Below are 23,132 nucleotides of genomic sequence, written 5' to 3'. Positions count from 1 at the left end.
CAAAAAAGAATCGAATATTGTATACCTCCAGCCATTGCTATTGATAACCTCGATCTAGCTTTAGATCTACAAAAGAAAAGAACAGAAATTAGAACGAGCACACGGGCTTCCAAGCTCTCACTAACTCTTTTAGATGGAGTTACTGAAAGTCAGAATGAGTAGCGAGCTTGGGGACCGGTACTCTATATTTATAGAGTGAGACCTACCATCAGAGTCTCTGCCACAGATTGAGATATTTCCTCAATCAGTTGGGATATGAAAAATCGGGTAACAACAAATCAGGTAACAAACAATGTTGACCATTAATTAGAATATTTTGTCAATAAATTAAATATTGAATATATTAAATCAATTAGTTGATTTTATATACCAAATAAATAATATTCTAACATTCTCCCACTTGGTCAGCATTTAAATTAATGTATTACTTAAGCCCGACGATCATCCCTGTTAGATAATAAACACATGAATCATGGCGATAGGTCCTCTTTTTATGACGAGTATTATCTTCCATGTATTACAATATATTTATTACATAACAATGTAATTTATGTGGCTATGTACTTAAACGAATAAACCTTATGTTTATTCAGGTCCTATGAAAGTAAAATTTTCTCAAATAAAATTAAGATGCGCATAAATATGAGAAAATATCAAAAATAAGAGTTTCATTGATAATAACTTCAGTTTGTACAATAAATTTACATAAGGGAACCAAGTCCCATGTTCACTACATGATCCTTGAATTTATGAGGTGGCAAGCCTTTCGTCAAAGGATCAGCAATCATCAATTCAGTGCTAATGTGTTGAATGACCACTTTATTTTCTTTAACACGTTCTCTCACGGCTAAGTACTTGATGTCGATGTGCTTGCTTCGACTACCACTCTTGTTGTTCTTAGCCATGAATACAGCAGCTGAATTGTCGCAGAACATTCTCAATGGCCTAGATATTGAATCTACAACTCTAAGGCCTGAAATGAAACTCTTTAGCCATACACCATGCGATGTAGCCTCAAAACACGAAACGAACTCGGCTTCCATAGTAGAAGTAGCAGTCAAGGTCTGTTTGTTACTCCTCCATGATATAGCTCCACCGGCAAACATAAACACGTAACCAGAAGTTGATTTACGTGAATCAGTACAACCAGCAAAGTCTGAATCTGAGTAGCCAACTACTTCCAGTTTGTCGGTTCGTCTGAACATGAGTTTGTAATCCTTAGTACCCTGAAGATACCTCATAACTTTCTTTGCAGCTTTCCAGTGGTCTAATCCCGGGTTACTCTGAAATCTTCCTAGCATTCCGACAGCAAAGGCAATGTCGGGTCGTGTGCACACCTGAGCATACATCAAGCTTCCAACAGCAGAAGCATATGGGATGTTCTTCATTTCTTCCTTTTCAAAATCATTCTTTGGACACTGGCTCAAATTTAATTTATCACCCTTAACGATAGGAGCAACACTTGGTGAACAATCTTTCATCCGAAATCTCTCTAAAACTTTGTTAATGTAGGTTTCTTGAGATAGACCTAAGATACCTTTGAATCTATCTCGATGGATCTTAATGCCAATGACATAAGACGCATCACCCATATCCTTCATCTCAAAGTTCTTTGAGAGAAATTGCTTCACCTCATGTAGCATGCCCTTATCATTGGTTGCAAGAAGAATATCGTCCACATATAAAACAAGAAAACAAATCTTACTCCCACTGACCTTCTGGTATATACATTGATCCATGACATTCTCTTCAAATCCAAAAGAAGAGATGACATCATGGAATTTTAAATACCATTGGCGGGACGCTTGTTTTAAACCATAGATGGACTTCTTAAGCTTGCACACCAAATGCTCACCATTACTAGAGGAGAATCCTTCTGGTTGTTTCATGTATACCTCCTCCTCTAGGTCACCATTTAGGAAGGCAGTTTTCACATCCATCTGCTGTAGCTCTAAATCGAAATGAGCAACTAATGTCAAGATAACTCTGAGGGAATCTTTCTTAGATACCGGAGAAAAGGTCTCCGTGTAGTCAATTCCTTCTTTTTGAGTGAATCCTTTAGCAACGAGTCTCGCTTTGTGTCTCTCAATGTTGCCTAATGAGTCTTTCTTTGTTTTGAAGACCCATTTACACCCAATAGCCCTCGCCCCATTAGGCAACTCAACAAGATCCCAGACTCCGTTGCTTTTCATAGAATTCATTTCTTCATTCATGGCATTGTACCACAGTTCCGATTCTTTGCTATTCATAGCTTGTGAAAACGTTTCTGGATCATTTTCGGCTCCAATATTGTAGTCAGATTCTTGCAAATACACAATGTAGTCACTAGGTATCGCCGATTTTATTATCCTAGTGGATCTTCTTAAGGCTACACCAGCAGGCTCTTGAGGAGCGGGTGGTTCAGCTTGTTGTTCAACAATTATAGGCAACTCTTGAACAACTCGATCCATTTGAACTTCATCATTGACTTGTGGATCTTCAACAATTGGCTGTGGTGGTTCAACATCCATTTGGACTGCAGGGGTGTTATCGACCACAATCAATCTTGCTCTTGAGGTGGAGGGTTCTAAAGGATCTTTCTCAGAACCTAAGTCCTTGGATTGATCACTCCCACTAATCAAGGCATTTTCAAGAAATTTTGCATTCCTTGATTCCACAATCCTAGTGCTATGAGATGGACAATAAAACTTGTAACCTTTAGACCTTTCAGCGTAACCAATAAAGTATCCACTTATGGTCCTTGGGTCCAGTTTCTTTTCTTGTGGATTGTATACCCTAACTTCAGATGGGCATCCCCAAATGCGTACATGTTGCAAACTCGGTTTCCAACCTTTCCATAATTCAAAAGGAGTTTTGGAGACTGCCTTGGTTGGAACTCGATTTAATATGTACACGGATGTCTTTAGAGCTTCAGTCCACAAGGATTTAGGAAGTTTAGGGTTGCTGCTAAGCATACTTCGCACCATGTCCATCAATGTTCGGTTTCTCCTTTCTGCAACACCATTTTGCTCGGGTGTACCGGGCATGGTATATTGGGCAACAATCCCATTTTCTTGAAGAAACTTTGCAAAAGGACCAGGTGCTTGTCCATCTTCAGTGTATCTACCATAATATTCTCCACCTCTATCTGATCTCACTATCTTAATTTGCTTGTTGCATTGTTTCTCTACTTCAGCTTTAAATATCTTAAAGACATCTAACGCTTCGCTTTTGTTATGAAGTAAGTAGATATACATGTAGCGTGAGTAATCATCTATGAAAGAGATGAAGTATTTCTGACCATATGAGTCCATGTCTGGACTACATATATCAGTATGTATGATTTCTAATAGGTCAGAACTCCTATGGACACCACTTTTCTTAGACTTGGAGGTATGCTTTCCCTTAATGCAATCCACACAAGTATCAAAATCAGTAAAATCTAAGGTATTGAGTACCCCATCATTTACTAACCTTCTAATTCTATCAATAGAGATATGTCCCAATCTCCGGTGCCATAATGTAGAGGAATTCTCATTCATAACACATCTTTTATTGCCAGCGTGAACATGCATAGTATTATAAGCGGTATTGTTTTGTAAATTAAGGCAGTAAAGACCATCAGACAAAATACCATTTCCAACACATTCAGATTTATTATATAAATTAAAAGATTTGTCTGAAAATGTAAAGGAAAAACCAAAAGGTACAAGTCTTGAAACGGAAATCAAGTTTCTAGAGAAACTTGGTACATAAAATGTCTTTTCTAACTTTAAAACAAAACCGCTACTTAAAACTAAATGGCACGTTCCTATAGCCTCCACATGTGAGCTCATCTTGTTTCCAGATAAGATGCTTTGCTCACTTCCCACTGGCTTCCTTAGGTTTTGTAAACCCTGCAAGGAATTTGAAATGTGAATTGTCGATCCAGAATCAATCCACCATGTGTTAATATTAACATTAGCCATATTAGATTCATAACATACGAATGAAATTGGATTACCATTGTCGTCCATCCATTTCTTGAACTTGGCGCATTCCTTTTTCGCATGTCCCTTCTTTTTGCAGAAGAAACATTTGATGGAATCCTTCTTTATATCACCTTGGGGAGGCACTTTATTTTTCCCCTTGTCCTTCTTGGATGGTTTGCGTTTCTTGCCTTGGGTGGCCATGTGAGCACTTTCACCTTGTTCCTGCAGGAGCCTTGCTTCTTCTTGAGCACACATGGTTATCAGTTCATTGATACTCCATTTGTCCTTATGTGTGTTGTAGGAAATTTTGAAAGGCCCATATTGAGGTGGAAGATGGTTAAGGATGTAGTGGACCAGGAAGGTTTCGGGAATGACTACATCGAGTTTCTTCAGTTGAGCAGAAATGTCCCTCATCTTTGAAATATGTTCTCTAACTCCTTTGACACCAGTGAGTTTTGTGGATGAGAACTGGTGGATGAGGTTGTTGTAAAGTGGTTTGTCCGAAGTGTCGAACTGCTCATCGATCAGTTTGATCAAGTCTTTGACTTTCTCAGGTTGCTCCACCGATCCACGCATTCCCAGAGGGATCTTGGACATGATGAACATGATGCTGAGGCGATTGGACCGCTCCCATTTCTCATATAGTGCGATCTGAGCAGCAGTGCTAGTCACAGTGATTGCAGCAGGTTCGTCCTTCCTTATTGCGTAGTCCATGTCGGCGCAGCCTAAATGAAGAAGAACTCGTTCCTTCCAGATTTTGAAATTATCACCCCTAAGCTCAGGAATTTCGGTAAGGATTTCAGCAAAACTAGAGGATGATGAAGAAGCTGCATGAATAGGATTACAAACTTAGATTTAGAAGATTGAGGCTTAATGAAGTCATGTTTTACCAATGTATAACATGCTGAAGATTGAAATTTTATTAAACAAAAATTGCCTGTGGGCTAAATTTTTAATTTAATAAAATTGGATGTAAAGGATGATAGATTATTCAAACGAATTATTTGGGATAAAGTAAGGTTTGAAACTTCTATCTTTATTAAACTTTATGATAAAACTATTAAATTAATTATCATAACTCCTGTGGGTAAATTAAGAAAATTAATTTAATATATTATCCTAATTAATTATATAAATATAATAAAATCCCTGTGGGGTAAAATTGTTATATTTATATAATTAATCACAATTTTGTCCATTATGTGATCCTTTCAAATTAATATATAATTTTATATAATTAAAGATGCTGTGGCTACTCCCTAATTATGTAAAATTATATGGTTCACTAGACATTATGTTTTAGGCTCTAGGAAGACCTAAGAACAATTTCGTTATAACATAATAGGCAATCACAGAGAGTAGTGCTCCTAGTGTGGTCGTCCGAAGATCATTAAAAACCGTTCTAGATTGAGCATTTGTCTCAGTTTCATGCGTTCTTATGTCAACCACAAAATTGTTTATGAATTATTCATAATTTTATTCACCCTAAATGTTTTATGAATATTTTATGAATAAATTATGGAGATTAATGTGCTAAATATTATTCAACCTATCTTAATGTTTTGAATATAATCTAAATATATCTAGCACAATAATGGAATATATACATAATGTATTTAAAATTATAAAGGCATACATATAAAATTAAAGATAATTATACTAAAAATAAATTTTGCATGAATAAGAACAAAATAATCATACAAATTAGTATAATTAATTATATGTACGAAAATACAATAATTCTATATATATATATATATACTTAATGGCAGAGAAATTCATGCTAAATAAAACAATAAAATCATTTATTAATCCGGTGAATTAATAAAACAATTGCACAAACTTAATTGTAAAAATTAATTACATTCTTAAAATAGCACAATTATTTAATATTTCATGAATAAAAGAAATATACCATACACCAAAATCAAGTAATTGCACATTTTAATTAATTTCCAAATATATAATTTACCAAAATTATATGTTTTAATTAAATTGGCAAAATAAAATTTATTGTCCAAATAAGCATTAAAATGAATAAAATAACAAAATTCCAAAATAAATCAAAAAATTAATTTTCTTCATTTTCTTCATTTTTTAAAAAAAAAAAAATAATCTTAAGATGTCCTAATACTCAAATAGATCGAAAATACATATTTGAATTAAAAATAAATAAATAAATAAAAAATTTCAACTTAAGGCCATGAACGTGTATGTATATGGTCATTGTTTTGTTTTTAAACTAGTTTCTCAAATAACAAATTATTAGAAACACTTACCAAAGATTTCTAATGCAACTAAATTGAGAAACAAATTTGAATTAACAATTCCAATTTTCAACAATATATGAAACTATATACACGAATATATAATATATGTGAATAGATGAAGACATAGGCACATCTATAAATCATGAAAAAAAAAATGTGTATATATGCATACAAAAATAACAAGGCAGAGATTAACCTAGCGACTGATACCAAATGTTAGAATTAATATGAAAGTAGACATATGAACAATTCTATATACATGTAGGCGGAATTAATATATGAATGAACATATGCAAAAAAGAATCGAATATTGTATACCTCCAGCCATTGCTATTGATAACCTCGATCTAGCTTTAGATCTACAAAAGAAAAGAACAGAAATTAGAACGAGCACACGGGCTTCCAAGCTCTCACTAACTCTTTTAGATGGAGTTACTGAAAGTCAGAATGAGTAGCGAGCTTGGGGACCGGTACTCTATATTTATAGAGTGAGACCTACCATCAGAGTCTCTGCCACAGATTGAGATATTTCCTCAATCAGTTGGGATATGAAAAATCGGGTAACAACAAATCAGGTAACAAACAATGTTGACCATTAATTAGAATATTTTGTCAATAAATTAAATATTGAATATATTAAATCAATTAGTTGATTTTATATACCAAATAAATAATATTCTAACATCCCAGACACTTTCAACGATAGTCGAGTGACAAAAAATGCTAACATGGCCAAATTACTTGAAGAGTTCTGGGTTTAGGCAATCTCTGGAAATTATACACATAAATTTTGATCAGAAAGGTACACTTCCAAACCTGGCATAATAAGATAACACATACATACATAATAAGGAAGAAAAGAAACAATGGCATGGCACTTACTTGCTAATGTCATCAAGGTGGTCATCAAAATCTACCACGTCTTGCCATTTTTCAGTTGAAATATAATCCAATAGGACCACATTTGCTGATGGCTCTTTTGTTGTCAAAAGGTAGCCTCCATCTGATCCAACAAGCTTCCAATTCTTTGATGCATCTTTTGCATAAAGCTGGAGATTTAGGAAACAGTAAACAAAACTTTGTCTGATGAAAAAAAAAAGCTAAGCTCTACGCCTAACATACAATATTGGGGACGAGAAAACTATAGCAATTGCTACGTAGGTACTCAAGAGAGACTCGAACCTCAGATTTGTAAGAGCAAATAAAGCCCGGACTGTTTGAGCTACCGCCTTGATAGAAAATAAAGACTCAAGGAATAACTATTGGAAACTTGACAATAGTATATTAAAAAAGTGCTTAAAATTTTCAAAGCAATTTGCACTAAGATTTCCAAGGCTTAGCTCAAGAACCAACCACTTGTCTAATTTGGTTTGGTATTACCACACAAGTACATTCTTGCCTCTCATTTTGGGCAATTATCAATAACTTTTTTTTACTTCAGCAAATGTTTACATAACAATTTATTGACCAATGAAACAATACAATGTATATATCACTCCCATTTTAAAAAACATTCCAAACAAAACCAATAAGATACTGAACAGAAGCATTTGGAAAATCCTTGCACATAGTTCCTCACCAATAGCACACATGACTGAGTTGTTCATTAGCTCAAAGATAATACTAATGCACAAGGGTAACATCAAAATAGGCCAGGAGTGGCAATGAGAAAGCTAAACTACATCTCAAAGTTAAAAATGATACAGCAAAAATAAATTATATCAATAATCCCTTATGTCATGTTTAGAAAGTAGAATTAGAATAGATTAAGTATTTGAGCAAAAATATAAAAGAATGAATAAGTTGTTGATCATTTCTCAATAATAAATTAGGAGAAAACAAATTAGATAGAAAGTAGTAATTTTTTTTCTTATTCTTAATATACATGAAGATGGATTACTGGATTGGAGAAAATTATACCAAATATTTCAATGGAACTAAGTTATCCCAGAATTAGATTGTTGGGTGAATTAGATAAACTGTTGGAATAATTTTTTCAATAGCAGATAAAAATTATCAAATCCAATTGAATCATACTTCCAAACATGACCATAATATAATAACATAATGTAATAAGTACAAAAGAGACTTCAAAAGCTTTATAAAGAAACCCCAAACAGGAAACAACAATGGTACCAACCTGCATCACAGGACTCCGATCCTTAGACTTTTCCAAAGAAGCAAGCTTTTTATTATCTAACATAAAAAATACCAAAATTTAAATTATTATGAGCACTAAATTCAAAACTAATAAACAACATCAAATAATTTACTTTAAATCTAGAATGCATCATATTTTTATATGTAAAAAATGTGTATCTATCTGATTCTTAGTTTAACGATATTTTTAAATAAAAATTACGATATTATTGATTTCTTTTAAAACTATAAACAATGTTTGGCTTAATTTTTTTAAAAAATGTATGTGTTATTCTTTTATAATATATGGCATTTTTTATTTATTTAAATTAAAATGATAATTAAAAATATAATAATTTTTATGTAAAACTAAATAAACGTGCATTGCGCTTATACTTATATATTTGTAGAAAATAGAAAGACCCTAATTAAACAATATTCCATACAAAAAAAATGTTAAAGGAAGGGAATCATTTGATATAATAATAATAATAATATTCACATGTATTAATTCTTAAAAAATAAAGTTGTCATATATGAAATAATTGGATACAAATATACACAAATGGTTACTAATTAAATAAATCAAGTGATCTAATGTCTTCTTTTCGGTTTGTGTGTGTGTGTTCCTATTTATTTATTTTTTATAGTTAATAAAAACTTTATCGGTTAGTGCTCTATTGATTTAATATGGAAACCATGATAGACTCACTGAAACACTCCTAAAAAGCATTTCTTGGCAACTTCTTGGAACCATCTGTCCATCACTATGGTGGCATTATTCAAAAGAAATTTTTTTTTTAAGGAAAAGAGACATCAAACGTAATAATGTCCAAGGCTCAAATGTAAAGAGTGATTTAAGAGGTTAATACCTTAATAATACTAATTAAATTTTGATCTAAAATGAGTGATATGTTGGTCTATTCCACTCAAGGCCAGCAGCATAGCTTTTTTTTTCTTTTTTCTTTCTTTATAATTTTTTACTCAAAGACCAGCCGACAGCATGACCAGATTTGCAGGCTTATAATATATATATATATATATATGGATAATATTTAAATTAAGGTAAAAAAAAAACCCATTAATATTAACTTATTCCTCATTTATTATCATGTGCACATCACTACACCATATTCCAAATACATTTTCTTCATGCAAAAATCATAAACAAAGCCAAAATGGATCTCCAATTCAATATTAAAAATATTACCCATTATGCTTCTATAGAATAATACTAATTAAATTTTGATCTAAAATGAGTGATATGTTGCATGAATTATTGGATCACTTTTTCTTCCAAAACAAAAACATAAACACTTCTCTTATACTTCCACTACTCCTTTTTGTTCTAACCTTCTTTACCATACACTACTTCTCTCTCTCTCTCTCTCTATCATCTCTCTCTCTCTCTCTCTCTCTCAAGAACAGAAACCATGGCTGACTTAATGGTGGGAGGAGCTCTTCTCTCTGGTTTCATGAATGTCCTCTTTGACAGGCTTGCTTCCAAAGAGGTCCTTGACTTCTTTCGTGGAGACAAACTCAATCAAAAGCTGCTCAAAAGGCTGAAGACTGTGTTGCTATCAGCTAATGCACTGCTGAACGATGCCGAGGAGAAGCAGCCTGGAGACAACAACGTGAAGAATTGGCTTGATGAGCTTAAAGAAGTACTGTATGAAGCAGATCACGTGATGGACAAGATCAGTACTGAAGCTCTGCGACTCAAGATGGAGGAAGATGAACTCCAAAGCACAGCAAGTAAGGCCTTCAACTTTGTCTCTAATAATCCATTTGAAATAAGTGCTGTGAAATCTGAAATGGAAGAGATCCTTGATACTCTAAAGGATCTTTTAGAACAGACAGAGTACCTTGGTTTGAAAAAAGTAGAGCTGAAAACAACATTACATAGACCACCTGCACCTTTGTTAGATGATTCTAAGGTTTATGGAAGGGAGAATGATAAAGAGGCTATTGTTAAGCTAGTATTGTGTGATAATGTTGGTGACCATAGGATTGTCCTAATTCCTATAATAGGGATGGCTGGTATTGGCAAAACTACACTTACTCAAAGTGTATATGACGATACCACTGTCCAACAACACTTTGACTTGAAAGCATGGGTAACTATCTCCGAAGATTTTGATGTTTTGAAAATAACTAAACTTATTTTTGAGGCAATCACTAAAACAAGTTGCGAAGCAAAGGAGCTATATCAACTTCAAAATGAATTGAAAAATGCTTTGATAGGGAAGAAGTTTCTTTTTGTTCTCGATGATGTGTGGAATGAAAATTATTTGTTGTGGGACTCTTTGAAAAGCTCTTTTCAATCTGGCGATCAAGGAAGTAAGATCATTGTGACCACGCGTAGCAAAGATATTGCTTTGATGATGAGGACGATGCATGTTCAGCCTTACGAGCTTAAAGAAATATCTTACGAAAATTGTTGGAAGTTGTTTGCAGAACACGTCTTTGATAATATAGGCTCCAATGAGGTACATCAAGACATGGAAGAAATCGGAAAGCAAATTGTAAAAAAGTGCAAGGGTCTTCCTTTGGCTGTAAAATCGATGGCTGGACTTTTACGATCTATGTCCACTAGCGAAGAATGGAGACATGTACTGCAAAGTGATGTATGGGAGTTGCCCAATCGTCTCAAACTGGGAATTGTTCCAGCTTTGTGGTTGAGCTATCGATTTCTGCCTCCTTATTTGAAACCATGTTTTTCTTATCTCTCTTTATTTCCCAAGGATTATGAATTTCAGAAAGATGACAGAGAACAAATAATCTTAATATGGATGGCAGAAGGTCTTTTACTACCTCAAAAAGGAAAAAGGATTGAAGATGTTGGAGAAGAGTACATGAGTGCTTTAATATCAAGATCATTTTTCCAAAGATCCAGACACTATTTTCTCTGTATGCACGATCTTATGCATGATCTAGCTATGTATGTATCAGGTCAGTGTTGCTCTATTTATGATAGTTGTAATAACTTCCACAAGCTAATTGGTAGCAAGACACGCCATCTATCATACATGAAAGACTTAAAAGATACAGTAGAATTTGACAACTTTTCTAGAGTGAAGTATTTGCGCACCTTGTTAGCTTTACCATTGCGAAATACATATCCATGGCAGAATACACAATTAAAGCTTGAAATCGTGCTGAACGATGGAGGATGCTTAAGATCACTTTCTTTGTCAGAATCATGTATCACAGACTTGCCTGATTCAATTGGCAATTTAAAACATCTCAGGTATTTGGATGCGTCTGGCACGAAAATTAAGGAATTACCTCATTCAGTTTGTGGGTTGTACAATTTGGAAACACTCTTGTTGTCACATTGTCGAAATCTCACACATTTGCCTACCAACATTTCCAAGTTAGTCAACCTGCGTCATCTTATGACAAGATGGACTCCTCTAAAAGAGATGCCACCGAAGATTTGTGATATGATAAATCTTCAGAGGTTAAGTAATTTTGTTCTGTGTAAAAATGATGGGTCCAGGATCAAAGAGTTGGGAAAGTTGGATAATTTGCATGAACGCTTGGAGATTTCAGGGCTTGAGCATGTTAGAGAAGTGAGTGATGTTTTGGAAGGCAATTTGAAGAACAAAAAGTATCTCAATGAGCTCATTCTTGATTGGAACAGTGTGGCAGATAGCTCAACAAAGGAAAGAGAAGTTCTTGATGCACTCCAACCACATGTAAATTTAAAGAAACTCGTAATCAGACGTTATAACGGTACAAGCTTGCCAGATTGGGTAACACATCAATCATATTGTAACTTGAAAAAAGTTAAGCTACAGTGCACAAATCTTTGCTTGTTGTTGTTATCATTTCGGCGGCTAAGTTCACTGATAGATTTTCGTGTTTTTGGTGTTTCCTGTCTTGATATGCATGATGAATTTCGTAGTATTTCTTTGAATAAGCCCTTTCCATTCTTAGCAAGATTATGGCTTGATCATATAGATATGTTGGATTGGTCATTTATTAATACAAGTGACGAAAGATGTGAGCTTTTTCAATGTTTAAAGCAATTTGATTTAGTCAGCTGTGGGAAGCTGAGTGTGGCGCTACCTATGTGTAATTTTCCATCTTTAGAATATATCAATATTTCATCTTGCGATGAATTGGTAACTATATTTCCAACAAGTACTCACATTGCCTCTCCATATCCTTCCCTCAACTTGTTGAACACAATGCATTGCTCAAGGTTGGAAACTTTTTCAGAAATGGGATTGCCTTTTACTTTACAACGTCTACGCATCGCATCATGTGATAAGCTCATGGAAAACCGCATGAAATGGAATTTACAAGGACTCCCATCATTGATTTCCTTAGAAATATGGCATTGTGGAGAAGTGGTGGATTCATTTCCAGAGGAATGGCTGCTCCCACCATCTTTAAGAAGTCTTAAGATCTTTGAATGTAATAACCTCAAAGCTCTTAACAGCAAAGGCTTTCAACACCTCACCTCCCTTCGTCAATTAGATCTTCTTTATTTGGAAAAGCTAGAGTGCTTACCAGCAGCAGGACTGCCCCAGAGTGTTACTTATTTGTCCATAGAAGGATGCAGTCTGCTAATTCCCAGGTGCAAGGAAGGAACAGGGGAAGATTGGCCCAAAGTTCAACACATTCCTAACATACGAACTGAAGAAACAGAATTTAATAAGAGACAAGTAGGCGGCAGGTAACTTTCCTTGTCATTATTTTTGTAAATATATTTTGATTTATAGATTAATTCAAAGATTGCATTAGTAAAAATATTCTGTATATAATATTAATTAAATAATAAATATTCTGTATATATAAGTAGCTAATGAGACTAAGAATTTGGTGTTTAGCTTATTTGTTCTCAAGCCATCCACGTCTCATTATTATTATTTAATACAGAGTATTTGAAACTTATGTACTTGCAATTGTACAAATAAATATAAAACTTTCTTTTATTTTTTAAAAATTATTCTTTTTTGCTGATTTTCTGAGTTTCTATTTTCAAGAGTACTAATCAATAGAATTGCAGGGGAATTGCTTTTTATCGTGCGAGGATTGATGATTATGATGATTGATTGGGCTTCTTTAATTTGGTTGGTATTTCTCCCTTTGCTGCTACTATAACATAGTTATGACTTGTGACTGAGATTGCCTGTTGTATTGTTGTGAACATTATTGCTTGGAATCATCTTTCTTAATTTCATAATGTTTTGTGGGTGAGAATGTGATAGTGTTGTATTCTTTATGATCATTTCATTTACTTGTATTAGAAAACCCATAGTTTAAATGTGTAAGTGTTTCCAAAGTTTTCTTTTAGAGATGTAATAATATTCTAAAGTTTTCTAATGACAATATTATGTCTGTTGATGCAGAGATGGCACCTCTTTAAATGATAATTTCACATTATGCATGAGATGAGAATGTTATATATGGTTCTTAACATAATATTATTGTTACGAAAATACATTATAGACGAAGGTGTTTTCTGTTTACTGATCTCCCCTAATATTATCTTTTCAATTTCTTTTTTTGATTTTCATAAAGTCTTTCTCTTGACCAAAGAAATTATATATTTATTAAGATAATTTCATGTATATTATTATGAATGAGATGACAATATTTAAGGCAATATTATGACAAATATTTATTTCTGGTTTGTAGAGTATTTGGTCAATGAGAAAGATAGTGTTTTTGTAATCTTTCTAAATTTGTACATATAAACCAATCCTCATAGATGTAGCCATGCATCAGATAAAACCATATATTAGGGGTATAATATGTATACTTTTCTTTGAATGATTCATATCTACTCAAAGTCTTGCTGCTAATAAATACATTTGCATTGATCATCTATTTTTCTTATATTTTTCTATCTATATGTTCTTAGAGCAGAGAACCACATCACATCGGGACTGGTGTTGCCTTCATTGGAATCCTTCTCGACTTTGCTCTTCAGTCTTATGATGTCTTTCGCTCTTTGGTCTTTCAATTTTGCTTTTGGCGAACAGCACCAACTCCCATTGGGGAGTCTCCTAATGGCTTGTGGAGTTTCCTTTCTTCTTCTCTTTACCAATTGGGATTATTCAACAAGGCGCAACAAACATGGTAAAGTCAAGTCCAAACTGTTAACTTGGAAAAAAAACATGGGATTTTGATCTTGTTTAACTTGTAAAAATTTATTAATGTGCAGCAATCCAAGGTTGAATGTCAGTGTTTACAGAGTTCATCATTTAATTATATCAGCATCTCAGAAGCTCTCATGCTCCTGGGTGACGTCAAACTATGTAGGTCCCTACATGAAGATTTGTACCAAATCCATGTTCCTTATTCAGGTCATAAAAATCTTCAAGAACAACTTGTTTGATATTTCATGTCTTTTGTTCTTTTGGTCTAATATGATATCCTTTTTATTACTCTAATTTCAGCTAGTTGGCACAATTATTGGTCCAGTTCCTACTTTTCCATGGCATATATGGTGGTTACTTTCAACCATTGATCATGTCATCAACACAGAACTTGGTAATGATGTTTTCTACAATGCCTCAATTACAAGTTTGAGTTTTGAATAATCTTGACTCGAAAATTAGTTGGAAGTTTGTTGACAGTTGGAAAAAACATCAAGACTGCAGCTTGGTTTCAACTCGAGGTCTTACTACTTTGTGCATGAAAGAATGTACTGTTAATTCCAAGATTGGCATATGATTCAATTCAACACATGGCTAAAATAAAATAACTGAATAAAGTCATGCCTCTCTTAGACAGCAGGTAAAACCTACTTTCTTTTTGCATTTCAATTTATTTCAGTGAATGTATTTTGATTTCAAGATCAATTCAAAGTCGGTATTAGTAGAAGTCATCATTCTGTTGTACAGATTTGTTTTTTTTTTCATCAATACTATTTCAACTCACTGTGATACAGGTGTATATTTGCTATATCAATTTAAGAGTTTAAGTTGTTATCATTCTTTTTATTTTAGAAAAGTTAATTATTTTTACTGAATAGATTTGCTGGAAAAAACATGGTTTTATCATATGGGTGGGGATCGAGTTATGAATTTGATTGAGTCTGAGACAATGCAAACTGTCAACTTTGTGGGATATATAGCATTATTTGTTTAATTTGGTTAGTATCTCTCTCTTTAATTTGTTGCCATTATGCATTATTATTATTATGTTACAGAAAATTGTTATTATAACTTGTGACTGAGATTAACAGAGTGAAATCTGCAGGAAGGCAAGCAAATTACTCAGAAAAGTTTCTACGAATATTGAAGATGCATGATGCTAAGAGTGTTATAGTTCCCTTAGATGGATAAAGTCCCATATATGCACCGCAGTTGGTTGTTTGATGCATGTAAACATGAGCACCAGATCAGATGTAATGCCCCGAATTCTCCGATGAGTTTAACGGCGTGAATAGTAGGCCGGGAGGGCCATACTTGCTTAATTATGTTATTAATTGATTAAATGCATGTATATGTTGATTATATTATGATATGATGTGAAATGCATGCATATGAGTCCATATTTACAATTACAGGGGTATGATGATAATTTGGCCCGTTGAGGGTAATTTGTGTATTTGGGTGCATGATGTGATTTGTGAATGAGATTCCATTATTATGGAGATATATTCGAGCTATTTGACATGAGACGGTTATTTTTAGTGGATTAGCGGTTTTACCATAATGGGGTCAATTTTGGGGTAATAGAAATGTTCATTTGATGATACATTGGGAATATTTGAGATCAGGGTGAAATTCTGGAGGTTTTGACTATAATGTCCCCGAGGGTGTTTTCAGGACCCCGAGCATTAGGTTTTATTTGAGGTTACTTAAGGTTGAAGTAGCTTATCAGATAGAACATACGATAAGAAAACCTTCCGTTCTCCCTTTTCAAAGTTCGTTTTACCGTTTAAGCCTTTTTGACGAAATCTTGAGTTCTAGGAGTCAGAATTGAGTGAGGATCGAGGCATAGCGATCCTAGGGAAGATTAGAAGCTTCTTAACCGAAGGATTCGACGGAAAACAACCCAATTGAAGGTAATCGAAGTTTAAGTTTTGAGTTTTTTCGAGTTTCTAAGCTTTGAATTGAATTTGTGAATTTTTGACTTTTCGGTTTGTTCGAGCCATGGGTTTTGAGGGTTTTGATGCATGGGGAAGCTTGGGAACTTTGTTTTGATGATTGGGGAATGTTTAGGGATTATTTTGGAGGCTTTGAAGTGTTAGAAACGCGGTTGGGAATGGCCCAGGGTGGAGCGCCGCGACCCTGTTCTTGTGGCGCCGCGACCCTTCTTTGAAGAAGCAGGTGGCCTTTCTGTTTCGCTGGGCGCCGCGGCCCTTGTGTGGGGCGCCGCGGCGCTTGCCTCTGGAAAATCCTGGGGGCCGCGGCCCAAGGTGCTAGGGCCGCAGCCCTTGCCCTGTTTTTGCCCCGTTTGCTCGTTTTGACCCCGGAAACCTAGTTTAAGGCCTCGGGAGTGTCCTTGCTACTTGGATTAGTTTGGATTGATATCTTGGAGGTTAGATAATGGTTTGAGAACCCTTGATTATCTTGATTATTAATGGTATCCCAAACGTGTTGTGATTAGGTAACCGCTAAAGGGCTAAAAGCTAAACTGTTCTCAAAGGTTGTTCTTTTGCTCATTCTAGCTCGAATCAAAGGTAAGAAAACTGCACCCAAAGTGTGACATGCATGGATATTTAACTTATGTTTTGACAAATTATTTTTTGAACCCTGTGTTTTCTAAAATAGTTCAAATAGACCACTAAACCCGATTTTGATCAAAGTTTTTTGAACTAAAATCACAAATAATTCATCAAACTAATAACCCAGAACAAAAATATAGTCATTCTGCCTAAGAACTGTGTTGTTATACTCAATTTTTTGTTCATCAAAATCAGGTTTAGGGGCCTATAATTTGAACAATTTTACAAAACACAGGGTCCAAAAAATAATTTGTCAAAACACAAGGTCCAAACAGGTAATGAAACAAAACACAGAGTTTAAAAATCTATAAACCCTAATAAAAAAATGAATATTGCATATTCTACAAGTTGGTAATTAGTAAATTATTAGCTTTATCTTTCAAGATACAATTTATTAATGTTGACGCCGTTTTTCGTCAACAGTGAAAGATGAGCACGTAAACAATAACTAGTAATGGCCAATAAAAATATGATAATACAAGACACGATTTTTTACGTGGTTCAGCAGTTAAATCTGCCTACTCCACGAGTCTTTGTTATTAAACTTGAGATGTTCTCTGAAAATTCTTCAAAGATGAATTCTTCAGAGTTTTTCCTCCCGTTTCAGAAATTCCGTCCTTTACAATGGTGCATGACCTCTCTATTTATAGAGAAGAATGCAGAATACTATCCCACATATTTTGGGTAGTTACTCTTTTTGTGCAAATAAATCAAATGGCTTTAAATGCCTGTAATCTGATATAAAAGGAAATGTCCCCTGAAGACCAGGGGGCGTATAACTAATCAAATAATATTGAATCTTGACTTTAAAATTAGTTGGAAGTTTTGTTGACAGTTGGAAAAAACATCAAGACTGCAGCTTGGTTTCAACTCGAAGTCTTACTACTTTGTGCATAAAAGAATGTACTGTTAATTCCCAAGTGCAAGGAAGAAACAGGGAAAGATTGGCATATTATTCAATTCAACCCATAGCTAAAAAACACTAACTGAATAAAGTCATGTCTCTCTTAGACAGCAGGTAAAACCTACTTTCTTTTTGCATTTCAAGATCAAGTCAAAGTCAGTATTAGTAGAAGTCATTATTCTTTTGTACAGATTTGTTTTATTTTTCCTCAATACTATTTCAACTCACTGTGATACAGGTGTACATTTGCTACATCAATTTAAGAGTCCAAGTTGTTATTAATCTAATATTCAATAGCCTCTTTTATTTTAAAAAAGTTAATTATTTTTACTGGTTTTCTGAATTTCTTTTTCCAAGCATGCTGATGAATAGATTTGCAGGAACACAGCATTGTTTATTATACAGGTGGGGATCGAGTTATGAATTTCATCGAGTCTCAATGATTTCAGCCAATGAGACAATGCAGACTCTTAACTTTGTGGGATATATTTATATATATAGCCTTGCTTAATTTGGTTAGTATTTCTCTCTTTAATTTGTTGCCATTATGTATCACTTTTATGTTACAGAAAATTGTTGCTATGACTTGTGACTGAGATTAACAGAGCAAAATCTGCAGGGAGGCAAGCAAATTACACAGAAAAGGTTCTGAGAATATTCAAGATGCATGATGCTAAGAGTGTTACAGTTGTTGCTTATATTTTAATACACGCAAGTGCACGTATCATACAAGTAGTACTCACACAGGTGAGGTCGAACCCAAGGGAATTGTAGCTAAGTACTAACAAAATTGGATCTATATTTCTATTTGGCTACAATAAAATTTGGTGTTTAAATAATAATGCAGAAACAAAATAAGCAAAATCAACAATTAAGAAATTAAGGGTTTAACAATGGATGCGAAGATAGGGATATGATTTCAATTGCTTCGATTACCCAATTGTTAACGCTAGTTGACTATTCTTCTTCTTTCACTGAAATGACAGATTATAAAATTACCTAAACTCTTTTCAGATCATTTAGGTTCTAAATTGCATTGTCAACTATTGCATTTCTGAGATAGCACAACAATCAATTAGCTTTAAGTAATAATCTATAAGTCACATAAGCTATGCAAATACTTTCGTTTCGCATCAAAACCTATGTTCATTCACTTAGAGCATTCCTAATATTCACTTTTCAGATTTCACATTAGGATCATGAATCATGCTCGAGGTGATCAATCTCAAACATACATTAAGCATAAATATGAACAAATTTCATAGACAAGCGAGAAGAAATAATCAAATAGCATTAACCATGGGATAATTTCAGTCAATATCCATCAAATCCCTAATAAGAGTTTAGTTCATCATCTCAAAATTCATATCCATAATCAAACTAAACAATAGCATAGGAAAATCAAAGAAAAAGAGGATGAAACTAGATGGGGAGTTGTCGGCGATCGCCCACGCTTGCTCCAAAACCCGTCTTCTCTTGTCTTTTCTCTCCTTTTTGTCTGTTTTTCCGTCAAAAATCGCGATCCCCTTTTCAGAATGAAGACCTCATTCTATATCCCCCCATAATGACGAAATTGCCCTTAAAATTCTGAAGTGTACGGCCTATAGCGCCGCGGCGCCAATTCCTGCGCCGCGGCCCTACCAGGCAAAGGCAAAATCTCGAGTCTCTGGAAAGGGGCTCGCCGCGGCTCTAATACGCACGAGCGCCGCGGCGCCAATTCCTGCGCCGCGGCCCTAAATGAAATTTCAGCATAATCCATTCCAAATGCCTGATTTCTACACAATCCACTCCAAATGTCCAAAACATAAGCTTAACCTGAAATCAAGCAAAAACAAGCATAATTCCGCTCCAAAAACACAAGAACCATTAAAAAGACACTGATAAAGACACTTGAAAAGATAGGCTAAAATTAGCCTAACAACAGTTCCCTTAGCTGGTCATTTTAAGTTCACAGCTGATCAATGTCCTGAAACTGAAGCAGAAGTAAAACTGTAAAAGACAAGGATAAAGTCCCATATGCACCGCACTTGGTTGTTTGATGTATGTAAAATGCTTATGCCCTCAGTTTTCTTGATGTCTAATCCTGGGCTCGAGCATTGGCTTGGTGTGAAATGGTCAATGAGGTATCTCAAAGGTACAAGCACACATGGTAAGGTGTACAAGAAAAATGCTGGAAAGATATGGCTCGAAGGGTTTGTAGATTCTGATGTTGCTTCAAATCAAGATTCAAGAAAGTCTCTCACTTTCTATGTTGTTACAATAGTGGGAGCACAGTGAGTTGGAAGCCTCATCAGCACCAAATCATTGCCTTGTCCACGTCTAAGGAAGTAGTGGGAGCATTGCTTAAACTTGCTGAACATTGATACAAGCTTGTTGAAGTTACTTGAGCTAAATCATCATGAGCTTTCCTTATCACTAGTCATCCAGAACACATCCAGCAAGCAGTGTTTTTACCGCTGGCTTTGCCTATGCACGCTGACTCAGTTCATCAAGTTAGTTTCAGATTAGTATTGTATTTCACATCTGTGTAGAAAGAAGATCATTTTGAGAGTTTTGAGAGCTTTGAGTGTGGTTGTACAAGGGGTTCTCGGGTTTGGTTCCAAGGGTACAGAAAGAGTGAGTTTGGTGAGAGAGTTTGGTACCAATAAACCATTGAAGATCTTCAACTGTAACAAAGATTGTATTGCTGATTCTCTATAGTGGATTGCTCATGATGATGCTCAAACTGGATGTAGGTCAAATTGGCCGAACCAGTATAAACCTTGGCGTCCATTTCTTTACTGCACTTTCTTTACTTTAATTTTGATTTGTTGCTCGGATACTTTGTGTTCTGTTCTTGAACCTGTGGCCATCTATATCAGCATGTCACAAACTTCTCTGATATAAATACATAATAGTGAGGTTTTCTATTTGAGATTGCTGAAATCATTGAGGGTGTATTGAATTTGATTGATATAGTGGGACTGAATCAAGTAAAATCCTCTCTTGTTCTTTTACTACACTATTTTATTTGTTCTTTATCAGGCTAATGTGTTGTGTTAGAGTAATTTGATGTTAATGTAGTTCTTTATTTTAATTTCTTTAATATGTATTTTGTCAGAATAATTTCTTTAATTGATAAGTATGTATAATAGTACTGAAACAATAAAGAAGTTATACAGAAGTTTGTATACAGCTAAGTGTATAGAGAAAATTTTGTTTGAACTAATATAGTGGAGAAGAACAAAATATATAGTAATATATTTAATTGAAGAACAGAAAAAATAAATACAAAATAATAAACTATAAAACTGATAAGTGAAAAGAAAGCCGAGGCACGTAAAACACGCTTTCCTTAAAGCAGATTTGCCCCCTCTACCTGATTGGTGTTAGAGGATACGTGAGCAACCACTTCCCAGGATACAACGACTAACGAGTAGAGGAATACACCACTTTCACTACTCCAGCGAACTCGGATTAATACCTTCACTCTATCACCTTAAGACTTACGAAAAACAAAGAAGAAGAAGACAAGAGAGCTTTTTAATGAGTGACTTTATTTTTATTTTTTTATTTTTTTGGTGTGTCTAGAATGAAAGGTGAAGCCTCCTTTTATAGGCTTCATATGGGGTGGAATACCAAGTGTGAACACAAGGGAATTAATGCCAAAAATCCCACAAAATTAGTGATATTGATCAATCACAATCTTTACCAAAATTTCTGATATCGATCAAAATATTCACCATTTTTACGGTGATTACATCCTTGACCAAATCTGCATTTATTAGCAGCTATCAATGGACCACATTTAAGGCATCAATTTTCTATTCACACATTAGCCTAAATTGGCTATTTATTATATATAAAATATAATTTTTCCAACAAATTTATCGTCTAATATTAATATTTCATGCATTTAACCATATACTTTTTTTTTCGATGTTGTATTGGTGGCCTTAGCTCTGTAAATTCCCATAGAAATAGGCTTGTGTTAATTCAAAGTCAGGAATTCAAACCCCTTAAATAATATAAAAATATGAATTTAAAGAAAGTTTTCACAAACGTAATTAAAAGAAAGTCTCATTTTCCATTGAGACTTTTCTCTTGGCAATTTCATGGAACCATCACACTCTAATTGGCAGTATTATTGAAAAGAAGAAAAAAAAGTATCTTTTTTATTGGAAAAGCTTTCTTAAGATCTCTATCTTTAGTAACCTTAAAGCTCTAAATGGCAAAAGTTTTCACCACATCGCCTCACTTCAACGTTTGGAACTTCGTTTATTGGAAAAGATAGAGTGCTTACCAGTAGAACTGCCCCAGACTCTTACTACTTTGTGCATAGAAGGATGTAGTCTGTTAATTCCTCATATTCAACACATACCCAATAGATAACTTTCCATGTCTCTACTCTATGCAACTACTTTTTTTTTTCAATTTATTTCAGTAAATATATTTTGACTTCAGAAATTCAAAGTCTCTAATAGTGAAAGTCATTACTCTTTTGTACAATTTTTTATTTTTAATACTATTTCAACTATCACTCAGTGCAGGCATTATATACTTCTGCTATATCAATTTAAGAGTCTAACATGTTATTAATCGAATTATAACTTGATAAATTGTATTGGTTAAGGGCTAAATATGTGTCTAATGTGGCCATTTAGACCTTTGGCATATGTCAGAAGCTCACATGTTCCTTGGTGACTTCAAATTAAAGATCCCTCCCAAATCCATGTTCATTGTTCAAGTAATAACAATTATCAAGAACAACTAGTTTGATCTTTCGTGTCATCTTTTTTTATTTGGTCTAATATGATATCCACTTTATTACTCTAATTGCAGCTAGTTGGCACACTTATTTGTTCAAGTGTCTACTTTTCCAAGGCATAAATGGTGGTTACTTTCAACTATTGATCATAAGTGTGTATTGGATCTTGACTCGAAACCGCTATGTTAGTTTGAAGTTTTATGACTCTTGGAAAAAAAACATCAAGACTGTTGTTTGATTTCGTTTCTAATTGATCAACCCTTTTTTCAAATAGAAGTCTCTCATTGGTCATAGGGGCAACGAGCAAAATATTCTCAAAATAACCATTATTTAGATAAATGTCCAAGTTTAAAAAAAAATTAACAAACGGCCCAATACAACAAATTGTTATTGCGAAACTCTACATTTATCATTACCCTCTTTAATC

General features: G+C 34.2%; 2 protein-coding genes and 2 long non-coding RNA genes across 5 annotated transcripts; 3 read left to right on the top strand and 1 right to left on the bottom strand.

The window, feature by feature from the left end:
* Nucleotides 1-6,903: 6,903 nt before the first annotated feature.
* On the bottom strand, nucleotides 6,904-8,424 carry LOC133783361 (ER membrane protein complex subunit 8/9 homolog). Its single transcript, XM_062222980.1, has 3 exons — nucleotides 8,361-8,424; nucleotides 7,103-7,269; nucleotides 6,904-6,988 (listed from the first exon to the last, which is right to left on the bottom strand). Exons 1-3 carry the CDS (start codon nucleotides 8,421-8,423, stop codon nucleotides 6,958-6,960), a joined length of 261 nt encoding a protein of 86 aa, XP_062078964.1. The 5' UTR covers nucleotide 8,424; the 3' UTR covers nucleotides 6,904-6,957.
* Nucleotides 8,425-9,748: 1,324 nt separating this feature from the next.
* Nucleotides 9,749-13,050, top strand: LOC133786084 (putative disease resistance RPP13-like protein 1). The gene has a single exon (XM_062225298.1). The coding sequence runs from the start codon at nucleotides 9,793-9,795 to the stop codon at nucleotides 13,048-13,050; it is 3,258 nt and encodes a 1,085-aa protein (XP_062081282.1). The 5' UTR covers nucleotides 9,749-9,792.
* A 338-nt stretch (nucleotides 13,051-13,388) lies between these two features.
* Nucleotides 13,389-14,639, top strand: LOC133783366 (uncharacterized). The gene is made up of 3 exons (XR_009870872.1): nucleotides 13,389-13,443; nucleotides 14,238-14,455; nucleotides 14,541-14,639. It is a non-coding gene; the product is annotated as an uncharacterized LOC133783366 (long non-coding RNA).
* Nucleotides 14,640-14,658: 19 nt separating this feature from the next.
* On the top strand, nucleotides 14,659-18,497 carry LOC133783364 (uncharacterized). Of its 2 annotated transcripts, none has more exons than XR_009870870.1 (3): nucleotides 14,659-14,869; nucleotides 17,871-18,072; nucleotides 18,331-18,497. It is a non-coding gene; the product is annotated as an uncharacterized LOC133783364 (long non-coding RNA). The 2 variants fall into 2 exon arrangements; XR_009870869.1 differs by having other exon boundaries at nucleotides 14,660-14,869; nucleotides 18,339-18,497.
* The last annotated feature ends 4,635 nt before the right edge of the window (nucleotides 18,498-23,132 follow it).

Source organism: Humulus lupulus, chromosome 6, assembly GCF_963169125.1.
Source record: "Humulus lupulus chromosome 6, drHumLupu1.1, whole genome shotgun sequence".
NCBI lineage: Eukaryota > Viridiplantae > Streptophyta > Magnoliopsida > Rosales > Cannabaceae > Humulus > Humulus lupulus.
This window is presented reverse-complemented; position numbering and strand designations above follow the sequence as displayed.

What these genes read in the sequence shown, in the direction of transcription:
- LOC133786084 (XM_062225298.1), top strand. Translation starts at nt 9,793, where the DNA reads ATGGCTGACTTAATGGTGGGAGGAGCTCTTCTCTCTGGTTTCATGAAT.
- LOC133783361 (XM_062222980.1), bottom strand. Translation starts at nt 8,423, where the DNA reads ATGTTAGATAATAAAAAGCTTGCTTCTTTGGAAAAGTCTAAGGATCGG. An exon ending in ATCGGAGTCCTGTGATGCAG is followed by an intron (nt 7,270 to 8,360) that starts GTTGGTACCATT and finishes CTAAATCTCCAG; the next exon opens with CTTTATGCAAAAGATGCATC. An exon ending in CACCTTGATGACATTAGCAA is followed by an intron (nt 6,989 to 7,102) that starts GTAAGTGCCATG and finishes TATAATTTCCAG; the next exon opens with AGATTGCCTAAACCCAGAAC.